Below are 11,840 nucleotides of genomic sequence, written 5' to 3'. Positions count from 1 at the left end.
GCTTGGCTTTTCTAATCCAAGGAATGTATTGACGTAAGTATATGTATTTTTTTTTCGGTTTACTTGTTCGTATGTACTGCCCAGCACTTTAAACAATGCTTTCCTCAGCTAACGATGACACATGCAGTTAACAAGAACGGGATAATATATCACAAAAGCAGTATTTTTTTTGTTTGTTTAAATCATAAAGTGAAATGAGCGAGCGCTGATGGAGTGACCGCAGCCCCTGCATGCCCCAGCCTCCTGGTATCGTCCCTACGAGAAGCACAAAGGTGCTGGAGGAGGCACGCAGAGCCCTGACGGAGCGTTTGTTGGGGTCCCTCCAGCCTGGGGGTGCTGAGCAGCGGCTGAAGCCTCCCCAGGGCTGCGTTCACTCTGTCGTCGCCATTTCACGTTATGTATATTGTAAGTAATTTATATGGTGGGTTTGGTTTTGTTTTTTTCCCTAAATGTATATATTTTTGTATGTTTGCTATATTTTCATAGCATCGGTAACGTGTTTGAAACATGTAGATAGGAGACAGAATACTATTGTCAGAGTTATTTAAAGGATGTATTAAGTGCTTCTTCCCCGGACTGTTCCGTGTATATAAGGTGCGAGGTGTCGGTGTGCGTGTGGTGCGTGTGCTCTCCTCCCAGCCCAGGTTCGGCCGAGCTGGCTTGGGGCTGGCGCTGCCGGGGGAGCGGAGCGTGGCGGGGAGGGGACACCCGGCACCCGCTCCCCGCTTTGGGAACGGCCAAGGCTCGGAGGGAAGCCTCAGGCTCAGCGCCGCGGGGGAGGCTGCATCGTGCCTCTGCTGCTGGGGGTCCTGGCAGCGTCCTTCTCGAGACCTTTCCAGGCTGGGACGGGTCTTCTCCTCCCCTTCCATTGCTCAGCATCTCTCCCCCAGCTCCCAGCACTCCTGCCACGCTGTGTTCTCATTTTTAAGGGTTTCATTCCAGCTGTCCCTGTGCTTCCTTGGCTCCAGGCGCCTGCCCCCGTCCCGTGCGGGTGACAGGAGGACACAGGGGTGCTTCTGGTGATGGCTTCGGGACGGGTGTAGGTCACCTTGGAAGAACGCGGTTGTTAGGAAGGAGAGGTTGCAGAAGGATGTGGGCAGGAGAAAACAAGTGTTGACATGAGACGGGGGCTGGTCACCATGGAGGCTGTTGAATGAGCAGAGGGGACAGAGGGAAGTAGAGGGGAGAAAACTGGGACTAGTAACCACGGAGCTTTTGGAAGGGAAAGGAAGAGGAGCCGACAGGGACGTGCCCAGAGCGCAGCAGCAGGAGTGGGAGACCCCAGCGGGTGCCTGGAGCCAGCGGGACCAGCAGCGGGGGCCCCAGAGCCCAGGGCTGGTGTTGGTAAGCCTTGTGTACAGCACAGAACGGAGCTGTTACTCCTTTTACTCTGCCCCAGGACTCTTCTGCCATATAAAACTTCAAGACAGATTTAGAACTGTTGGCCTTGTATTTTCTGGTTCCTTTTACTTATCCAAGCAGCTCCCAGGGCTGGTGCAAGCGCCTGTCCCAAGGGCAGTGAAAGGAGCAGCTGTGAGCTGTTCCCTGGATACGTGGCAGGGCGAGGAAGGACACAGTTCTAAAGCAAAATCCTCTTTGGTGAGATAAGCACTGCCCCAGGTGAAATGCCAGGGCCTGTCCTCTGCTTCTGTCCTTAAAGCCGAAGGTTCTGACTCTGTGGCTCTGCCTCAAAGGGAAAGGCACGGGAGGAGCACAGAATTGCATCAACAGCGACTGCAAGTCGCTCATCTTCTAACACGGCGGCGTAAGCACGCAGGAAGGCTGGGGGCCAGCAGCCAGCTGGGGAAATGAGGGGGAGGGGAGGAGAGCACTTGCTGGCATGTGCTGCGGCATGGGCCACCGGCTCTTACCCTCTTCTGGGTTCTTTCCTGGGAGATCTCCCAGCCCCAGCACCACTTGTCCCCTCCCGCTCCGCGCCTGGCTGCACCCGCGCATCCCTTTCCCGCTGCAGGGGAGCAACGGGCGCAGATCCAGCCCCAGCCGAGGGCAAAATAAACCAAGCAAAGCTGGGAAAGCTCTCTGCAGGAACCAAACAGTCCAGTTCAAGATCCCCAGTTGAGTTCTCAGCCCCTCCCCACCCCCCAGCTGGGGTCTCCTCGTTTAAAGAAGGTCGTTAGTGGGAGTTAAGCGCAGGAGGGCAAGACAGAGGCAAGAGGCAGGGTGCAGCCGCGCCCACCAGCCTTTGATGAGCTAACCGCGAGGGAGCAGGCAGGTGCAGGATGCTCCCCTCACTGAAGCGTCAGGATTCTTGTTCCCAAGCGCCTGTTTGTTCCCCAGCTTGCTCTGCGCGTGTGTGTGTGTGACGGGATGCGTGTGAGTTACCAAGTGCTTCTTCTAATCCAAGAGGAGCAGACATAGGCTAAGACAACTGCCCTCCTTTCCTTCTTTGCTTGAAGTAGGGAGAGCAGCTCTGGAACCCCCAGTTGTTTCTTGAAACCTCCCCAAGGGCCCACATGTGCGGGGGGCAGCGCTGGCAGCTTCCCAGCACGCGTAGTTCTCATCGCAGCGATTGTACAAACTCGAGCAACACTCCCACCTTCCTTCCCTGTCCCACTAAGGTACCAGGTGCCGCCACCAGTTACTAGTCACCAGTTATACCCTAAACAGCAATAAGCTTGACCTGCAGCCCTATCCCATAATACTCCTGAATGTATATTTCTGTGTTTGTAGTCACCCAGCGATGGTTTCTTATTTATTGTCTGAAGTCTCACAAAGATGCAACAGTATCGAGCTGCTTAAATAAAACCTCCTATGTGTGAGTTGAAAGAGAGAGGGAGGGACATCTGTAAGTGCTTTTTAACAAAAGAACAGATGATTGTGACCAATATGCCAACTGTTCTGTCTGGTCAGCATTTCACTGCAAAAAATATTGTATTTTGTAACTGTGGGGATGTTTCTTAAAAAAATGACAAGGTCAAATAAAAGATGACTGCTACACCCCGGCTCTGGTGCTTCTGTGACGCTGGCTCCAGCCCGCTCCCCGCTACCCGCGAGAGCTCGGCCGAGGCACCGGGGCCAAGCCCTGCCAGCCTGGAGACATCCCTCCCACCCCACTGTCACTGTCTGCCACTGGAATTTTAGTCAAGGTTTCCTGCACAGTACAAGGCTCTTTTGTAAATCAGCCAGCCTCTTAGGTCAGCTTGGGGCTGTAATTAACGCCATCGGGCTGCAATTAATGACAGTGAGGGGTCTGCTCCATCCAGGAGGCAGGAGCACTGGGCTCGCTCAGCCCCGGGCTGCCGGGGTGGGATGCCAAGGGAAAAGACCCCCTCGTGCAGAGGTTACCTGGAGCCGAACCCGCGGGAATATCCCCCATCCAGGGACGGGAACACAGCCAGGTCCCGTGGCACGGCCAGTGCTCGGAGCTGTGGTCACTGAAATATTAGCGATAGGATTGGAAAGCTGGAAGGGGAGAGGAGGAAGGGATTTCCGTTATGAAGAAACACAGTTTGAATCTTCCCAGGCCAGCACGAACCCACTGACCCTACAAATATTTTATTTCCTTTATGACTTATAAACACTCAAAACACAACATACACTTAGAGTTCCCAACCAGCCCTGCACAAGGCAGTAGCGTCACTGCTGTCCCCTTGCCTGTCACTTCACAGTTCCGCGTGCAGATTGCACTTGTCTTCATCTCCCCTGCCAGGGCGCTGCTGGTGCCCGACCCCAAAAGCCACGCTCCCGTTCACTGACAGAGGGGGTGAAGTACTCACAGTATCGTCCAGCTGACACGGTTTCTCCCAGGGTGGTAGTGTAGTGTCTGGAGACCATCTTACCTCGAGATGGGCGACATCATCCCGTTCCCCCTGCACACGCGGGCGCTGGAGGGACCCCCTTCCGCAGCCCAGCTCCCAGGAGGAGACGGTCACTCTGCGTTAGTGCAACAGGCAAAACTCCCTCAAGAGAGGATGCCCCAGGACATGGCAACAGTCTTTCAAAAACGATTTACCAGGTACACAGAGAAGGCCAAGAGTTACCGCCAGCATTGCTGCAGCCAGCGGAAATGCTGCAGCTGAACCCAGAAGCCAGCTCTGGCCTCTGAGCTTGAGCCCGCCGGTGGGTCAGGCTCTTCGACACAAAAGGTTCACGGCCCAGCTCTCGGCCAGTCTGCGGCTCCGGCCAGGGGCACCCAGCTCCCTGGTTTGTGTTAACTTCTGCTGAATGAGGGAGGGGCTGCTGTGAATCTCTCAAAATGGAGACAAATGCTTGGGAATTTCAGCAGCGTGTTTGGCAGGAGAACCCAAATTAACTCTTACCCAGTGCCAGCAGCAGAGCAAGTCCAAGAGTCTGAAGAGTTCAAGTGCCGAGAGGCACCAAGGCCTGGAGGAGCTGGGATTTCAGGGTGCTTAGAAATAGTGACTGGACTTTCCATACCTTGTATTTCATTCCCAATAAAGTCCTCAGAATTCCCACAATTCCTGCACCTTCCAGCTACATGAGGAAGTGCAGAGTATCATATCTCGTCAGCTCCCACCAGCCACTGGTGTGGAAGGAGTCTAGAGAAAGGTTCTGCAAGAATGTTCCCATGAGAGATGGAAGCCTCAAAAGAGCGCAAACCAAATAAAAACAAAGCGCGTAGAGCTGGTCCTCTCCTGGAGCATCTGCTGGGGATAGTGTCCTCCTCAGACAACGGCAGGCTGAGACAGTGAAAACGCTCGAGCCTCGCGGTATGGGGCAATGCCGAGTCCACATGCAAGCGGCACAGCCCCACCGCGCTGCCAAACCCCCTCCTCCGTGTCCACGCATCCGCACGGAGCCAGCACGCAGGTAAAACACTTTCGCTGCCTCGTCTGTCCCAGAACAGACACGCCGACCCGCTGGGATCTACACGAACTCGGTGAAGTCGTCCACCGAGGAGACGAGCCGCTTCCTCTGTCCGGTCTCGTAGGTGGGTGGAGGGTCCTGCGGGATCTGGGGAGGGGGCTTCGTCGGAGCAGACGGATGCATCTGCAGCGGAAGGCCGGGAGTCTGGTACTGGGTTTCTTCACGTAGCTGAAAGTCAAATGAGAACACATGAGCTCCATTCTCTCTGAACCTCTTCTCACTCTCTGTTTGGGCAGGGCAGGGCAGGTTCTTCAGGCCAGCTCGTCCCACCATCCCCAGCACGGTGCCGAGCGGGCACAGCTCTGTGTCCAGGTATTAGGGCTCCCAAACCCCTTGCCACCAGGGAAGCTGAAAGCTCCTCAGTCCAGACCTACGTTTGTCATTCCCACAAGAGCTGGATTCTGACCTTTGTACACAAATTTCTCCTCTTACTGAGCAAGTTTTGATAGCTGATTTTGTGCCTTATTTGTAATGGGACTCTAAGGGAGAGCCCAGTTCTAAACACTTCGACCAGAGAGCTTTACTCACCCGGTGCCTGAGCCTCTTGATATGACGCAGCCTCGCAATCCACTTGGATGGGTAGGTGTCAGTAGGGTTTGATCGGCTGTGATGAACCTGGGAAGCCATCTAATTCGGGAAGGGTGGGGAGACGCAGGGAGAGAAGAATCACATGAACATAACATGCCAATAAAAGGAACAGGACGTTTCAGTGCAGTTTGACAGTGACTGAATACAGCTCTAAGTTACAACCGTTCACGTGCTAACTGACTCAAAGGTTCAGAGAAATAACTGAAGCAGAAAGCTGATTTGCTTTAGCAAGCCCTGCTCATTTCCTTGGAAGCCGGTGATGGACCAAGACACCAGCCAAAAGGTGGGTCTCAGGGAGCTCGAGGGTACTCACATTAGCATGCAAGGCCATCTGACGGGCTACAAACGGCAGGTTCTTATCCGAGATGATCTTAGCGACACTCGTGTCTACGAGACCCTCCATGTCTTCGTTTGAAAGGAAGAAGAAAAGTTCTTGTAACATGGTGAAGGACAAGCGAAAGGTTGCCAGTAACTAAATAGACAAGTGATATCAACCTGGGGAATTGCATCCCACAACCTCAGAAGTTCCCTTCGAGCTCCACGGCTCCAACTGTAACAGAACTTGCACTGCAGCGTAACTCAACTCGCTCTCCAATTCTAGCTGCTCTGTAAAGGTTTGAGGAGAGCCTGCTGGGCTCCTTATCACAGGAACGAAAATGTGAGTGAAAACCACTCCAGAAGCGCCCATTTGGTAAGAGGAAAGCAGCCGCCCCTGAGGATCACTGCACCAGCACTGCTGCACTCGCACGGAGCCACGGACCGTTTCCAAATTCCCAGCTCCGGCAGTGCTGGGAAGAGCAGAGGCCAGAGCCACAGGGACCTCCACCTCGGATCTCCCCCAGTGTTCCCAAGCAGTTGGTGGAAGGACCTGCTCTACGCTGCCAGCACTTTGTCTTAAGCTTGTAGAAACGGAGTGGTACAATGGGGAGATGCCTCTTGTCTTGGGGAAGATAAGGAACAGGACATATCCACACATAACTGGGCAGCAAAGTGGTTTCACAGAGTTTCTCCTGGAAGTTTTTACTTTTGAAACACAAAACCACTGTAAAGTGAAGGGAGCCACTGCACAGGAAAAAAACAAAGGCTGGAGGGGTTCCTACCTTTCCGACACTGCAGCGTCACCAGGTTACAGTCATAGTCAAGTGGTGTGATGATAACGTGCACAAAATTGAACTGCCCCTAAGGAGAAAGCAATAAAATACTCAATACATTTTCCTGGCAGCCATCGTGATCCCTGTGAATGCCATAAACTACCGCACGTGAATCCACCAAGGCCAATAACCGCCATCCATGATCTCAACGCTGTTTGCTAAGATAACACACGTCAGATTAAGGTTTTACAAACAGCCACGTGCCTGTTTTATAGCGCACCCGTGAGTAAAATCTTGTACCTTTATTGTTCCCAGTTTAAAGTCTTCTCCGGAATCATTGTAAACGATAGAAACAAAATCATTCCCAAGGTGCCTTTTCTTGTCACAGCGGTATTTATCCAAATCCTTTGTGGGCATCAGGGTAGCAATGTGGAAGATGGCTGAGGAGGAAACAGAAACACCCTTAGGCTGGCCTGGGAAAGCAGGGCTGCAAGCAGCAGCACTTGTCTGGAAGATCACGTAGTACCAGCAGTGCAATAATAAATAATTTGTGCTCCCTTGGCAGGTTTGTCCCCATTTGTGACAGAATCCAGTCCCACTGGATTGCTCCCATGGTACCTGGAGCACAGAGCGCAGAGGCCAGCGAAAGGGCAGCCTCTGAAAGCTCTGCTCCTGACAGTTCTCAGGTCCTGCCCTGCACAGACTTGTCTAGCACCAGGCTCAGCAAAGGGAATCCAGAGGCTGGCTTTCAGCAGGTGCCTGGTGTGCACTGGAACAAGCATTCCCATCATGCTGGGGCAGGTATCGACCTGCTCACAGAAAATGAACAGGGAACTGGAGAAGTGCTCCTGGGTATTTTTTCCATGACCACAGTAGCATGGTGAGTAGAATCAGGTTTGAGGAGGAAAAGGTAATGATTCAGAGAAACAATTAGCAGAGTTTTGACATGTACACTCTACCCTCAATTAACAGCCTTCACACAGCTTATGCTACAAACCTCTACGTCAAACCACATCACCCTTTAATAGAGCAGGCTGTTTTAAAAGTTAAGTGGTGTGATTTTTTTTTTTTTTCCTTAAAGAAGGCAGGTGTGCACCTCTCCCAAACTTTAACACATGGCTCACAAAGATACCAGAGACACAATGGGAAAACAGAGCCCCAGGTCATCCTGACAGCACCCCTGGAAAGGCAACAGCTTGTGGAATGCAGGTCAGTCTTAAGATGAGAAGAGACCACCCTTCCGCTTCCACCTTACCTTGCATAATGTCATCGTGCCAGCAGTAGGTAAACTGTCCATCCTCCCCACACACGTCCAGGCCACCAAGGTAAATTTTATCGGGCTGACAGTCTTTGAGCTCAATCAGCTTCCCTAACCCAGTCAGGAACTCCGTATAGCGATAGGATCCGTGTTCGTTTGACAGAATTGCGATTTCGTTGTTGCTCTAGGAAATAAGAACACGCAGTCCCACAGTGAATGCTCAGAGCACTCAATCAGCAGGAGTGATTAGGCTGTTATGTTCCCAGAAGGGCTCCACGCAGCCACTGATTTTTAGTGCAAGGAACTAAGGAAAAGCACGGCTATGGCAGGAACAGCACAGATCAGCTCGAGCAGTCGTGCCTGGCCTTCCGTGGAGATGTCAGCACCACAGGATGAATGCAGCCGCACACAACTCACCTGGCCTTCTCCAACGTAGAGCACCGCGATCTTGTGTGTGTCGTAAGAAGGGATTTGATCCAGGAGCTGCACCGATCTTTCAAACGTCTACAATCAAAACATTTGTGACATCTTTACAAACCTACCTCTGCACACCCACTGCCCTCCCTAAAGCCCCACTGAGGGCAACGACAGCACAACCTCAGCACAGCTTCCCGACCTCCACTAGTGTCTCCTGTGATGAACGCTGCCCTGCTCCGTTCTGCAAGGGCACAGTACCAACCGTCCAAGGGACAGAGCGATCCCATATGCCATCTGTCACCATGCGTCCTTGGTTTTATACTTGAGATGAGATTAATCTGGCAAACTGCACGGGTTAGATGCACTTGCCATGACAAATCACATCCTATCTTCATTTAACCTCCAGGCATGAAAAATTATCCTGCCTCTTGCTCTGAAGAACATTTTCAGCACAAGGCATCACCGCATCTCACCCAGGCTCCCTACTGCCTGAACACCCGAACCAAAAGGGAGGGGAAACTGTCCCCAGGAGGTCTGTGGTGCTCAGTCCACAAGAACTCCATCCCAGCACTACTTCTCCAGGAAGTTTATAATAAATTTTTTCCTGTGACCACAGAAAGCTTCTTGGTCACTCCCAATTAGACAGAGGGCTCGCAGGTTTGGCTAGTGATGTTCTGCCAGTATCATCTAACGCTCAGCTTTCATCCTGCACTCCTCCTACCAGCAAAAACCAAAACTCCACAATCAGCCTGCCTCCTGGCTGGGATGCTGAAACAGCACCAGCAAAATCTCCCAAGATCTCAAATTCAATCCAGAGCCACAAAGCGGGAGCCACCAGGAGTGGGGTACAGAAAATCTCCCATCTGTACTCCCACCATCTGAGCTGGATATTCATTACTATCATTTATGTTCCAAAAAAGTAATGAGGTTAGAGAAATTAACTATGAGAATTAAAAAAGAAAAATATCATTGCCTACCTCATTTGGCAACAAAAGAGGCTTGTTGTTTTCATCGCCAAAGAATGGGGAGTGGTACAACTGTAAAAACACAAAGCTAAGGGAGAAAGGGGGGAAAAGTCCTGTTACCATAAAAATTAAGTCAATTTTGATCTGTTGTACGTAAGAACATCATGTACAGAAGAAAAAGAGGAGTGATTGAAATGCTAGCAGAGTATTACTCGTTGTCTAGAGACACTTTAGGTGTCTGGACTGCCTGCAGTTTGTAATAGACCCCTGTCATAAAAACCAGCGGTCATGTCAAACAGCAGCAGGGGCACCAACGCCCCCTTCAAAAGGCAATCTTTAACGGAACGGAGGAGTAGGAATGCTCTCCTGCCTCACAGCTACGGGAGGTATTTCCAGGCTGGCAGATAAATGATTTTACAGACATTTTGCTTGTCCTCAGTAAGATGAAGATATTCTCATAATGCAATTTTGCGGAACTACCGATATCTACAGTTCAAAAAGCAACTATTATAACCCCTTCTTTTCCTCCTTCTTAGTATTTTGCACATTATATTTCTTGAATTATAAGACTAGTAATTCATCTTGTTCACAGCAAAATTAACTCTTGTTAATTCAAGCCACACATGCATTTGGAGCCTAAATTGGGATAGATTTAAAAACACGAGGCAACTATTTATCTATTTCTTTCACCGTTGAAGAGACCAGTTTCCTAAATCACAAAGTTAATTTGGTGGTAGTGGGCTCAACATATTAGGTCCTGAAAAAACAGGTAATTAATCTTTCTTTTTAATCAGATACTGTTTTGTAGATCCCATAAAACCAGTAGACCACTTGGAATGAATCCAGTCATGGCTCTGACTATTCTGAGCTCACCATTTCCAGCCTCAGATAAGCCCCTCCACCCACCTTGGGTTTATTCCAGGTACTTTCTCCGCATTGGAGGCTGCTGTTCTGCTCTTGAAGGCATCTCTCTCGATCCTTTTTCCTCTCCTTGATGGGGCCGAGTCAGAGATGGTGTATCCTCGGGGCCGGTGGCCAGAGGGGGAGCGGGGTGAGGTGACAGGACCGGTGCCATCCAACCCCCCTGACCCAGTTGCTCTGCCATCCTCCCCCTTGCTCAGCCAGCTGCCCAGTCCTTCCCCTTCCAGGTTCCCAGACTGGGATTTTGATTTCACTTCTGTGCTCAGCCTCCTTGTTACTTCTCTGCCATTTGCATCTTTGAGGACCTCTTGCAGTGTCTGCAGCTCGGGGGAAGAGCTCGACTTGCTGAGTGGCTGGGATGGCTGGAAGGAAAGCTCCTCCAGCGTTCGGCCGTCCTCTGATGGCAGGACTCTCCCGATGGGAATTCCACCCTCCACCAGGTCTTCCGACTTCAGAGATTTTTCCTCTTGGCTGGAAGTTGAGGAGGACTTAAAGAGGGAGAAACGCAGATTAACAGTTTTCCTGATACACAAAATAAAAGCTGACAACAGTAACACTCAAGGCACCCCCTGACACTGCCAGTGAAAGATGAGCAGAAAAGTGCCAAGTACAAAGCAACGCAGGTCTAGGAGCTGCGTAAAACAGGAATTTACTGCTCCTGCTCTGCGCAGAATCCCTCACAAGCCATCCGAACTCTCAATCATGACTGCACGTGCATTTGGGTATCACCAGTGAGTTCTTTCAGGGGGTGCCAAGAGGGACTCATGTGAGGACAGAAAATCTCCTGTGTGTCTAAAGCCAGGGGGGTCATACAGGACAGAACCGGTTAATCTGTCTCCTCTTACCCTGCTATAAGACTCCTGGGGTTTACCAAACCTTTCCTCACTCAGGACGTGTTCAGAACATGAAGTATCAATGTCCTCACTCTCTGGAGACTCAACTGGGGACTCGGTTTCCTTTAGCTCCATTTCCACTGGGCTCCCTTCCTCCAGCACCACCGCCGACTCTATCGAGACACAAGGCAGAAGAACTGAAGTCTGGAGAGAGGCACAGAGCGGCAGGCCCCCGTCCTCTCCTCTCAAGTACCAGCCTTTTCCCTACGGGATCTCAATGGAAGGCCATATTGAACGAGTGTTCTGGTTCTCTGATTTCTTGTCATGTCAGACTTGCTCCTGGTTCCCTTTTTGCACAGAATAACGGATCACCTTACCCTCACAGCAAAGGGCTGCATCTGCCTTGGTCCAAACAAGTGCAGTTGTTTCCAATTGTTACTGATGAACAAGCAGGGGACAAAATGAGGAAATGGGACCTTGTAGATCAATGCTCAGTTATCAGGACAGACAGGAACTACAGAGAGGTAAGAAAGTACAAGACTAGCATTAAAAGTTCATAATTATCCAGGCAACGAAGACATCAGTTCTATGCAAGTGTGCAAAAAGTAAGTTTTTCTCATACTGAAATGCAATGCTCCTGTGCCTTGTAGTGGCCTAGAAGAAATTTTACCAGGAGCCATTTCCTTGCAGTTTGGCAGTTTTCCTAGTATGTCTCAGTAGAAGCAAAACAATTCAGACCTAGATGTATGAAAGGACAAGAGAGCAGGAGTCATACATGCACTGCAGCAATACTGGGAAACCTGCACGTGGCATCTGACCAGACACATGGTTAATGGAACCACACTGACAAGAAAGCTCCTTGGAAGCCCTGCCTATGGTGGAGGAGGTTATCGCAGCATTTAACCTTGTCTCTACTCCA

At 51.0% G+C, this 11,840-nt stretch overlaps 1 protein-coding gene across 1 annotated transcript; it reads right to left on the bottom strand.

Annotated features, from left to right (window-relative positions):
• Window positions 1-4,848: 4,848 nt before the first annotated feature.
• LOC104462002 (tuberin-like) lies at window positions 4,849-11,094 on the bottom strand (the record flags this gene model as incomplete). The annotated part of the gene is made up of 10 exons (XM_010073774.1): window positions 4,849-5,016; window positions 5,377-5,475; window positions 5,750-5,841; window positions 6,537-6,615; window positions 6,828-6,967; window positions 7,783-7,969; window positions 8,203-8,289; window positions 9,180-9,255; window positions 10,074-10,576; window positions 10,934-11,094. Coding segments are annotated over 10 exons (1,592 nt in total), but the record flags the coding sequence as incomplete, so codon positions are not given.
• Window positions 11,095-11,840: the final 746 nt, after the last annotated feature.

This window comes from Pterocles gutturalis, unplaced genomic scaffold (assembly GCF_000699245.1).
Source record: "Pterocles gutturalis isolate BGI_N339 unplaced genomic scaffold, ASM69924v1 scaffold39607, whole genome shotgun sequence".
Taxonomy (NCBI): domain Eukaryota; kingdom Metazoa; phylum Chordata; class Aves; order Pterocliformes; family Pteroclidae; genus Pterocles; species Pterocles gutturalis.
The sequence above is the reverse complement of the archived record's forward strand: the minus strand, read 5'-3'. Positions and strand labels throughout refer to the sequence as shown.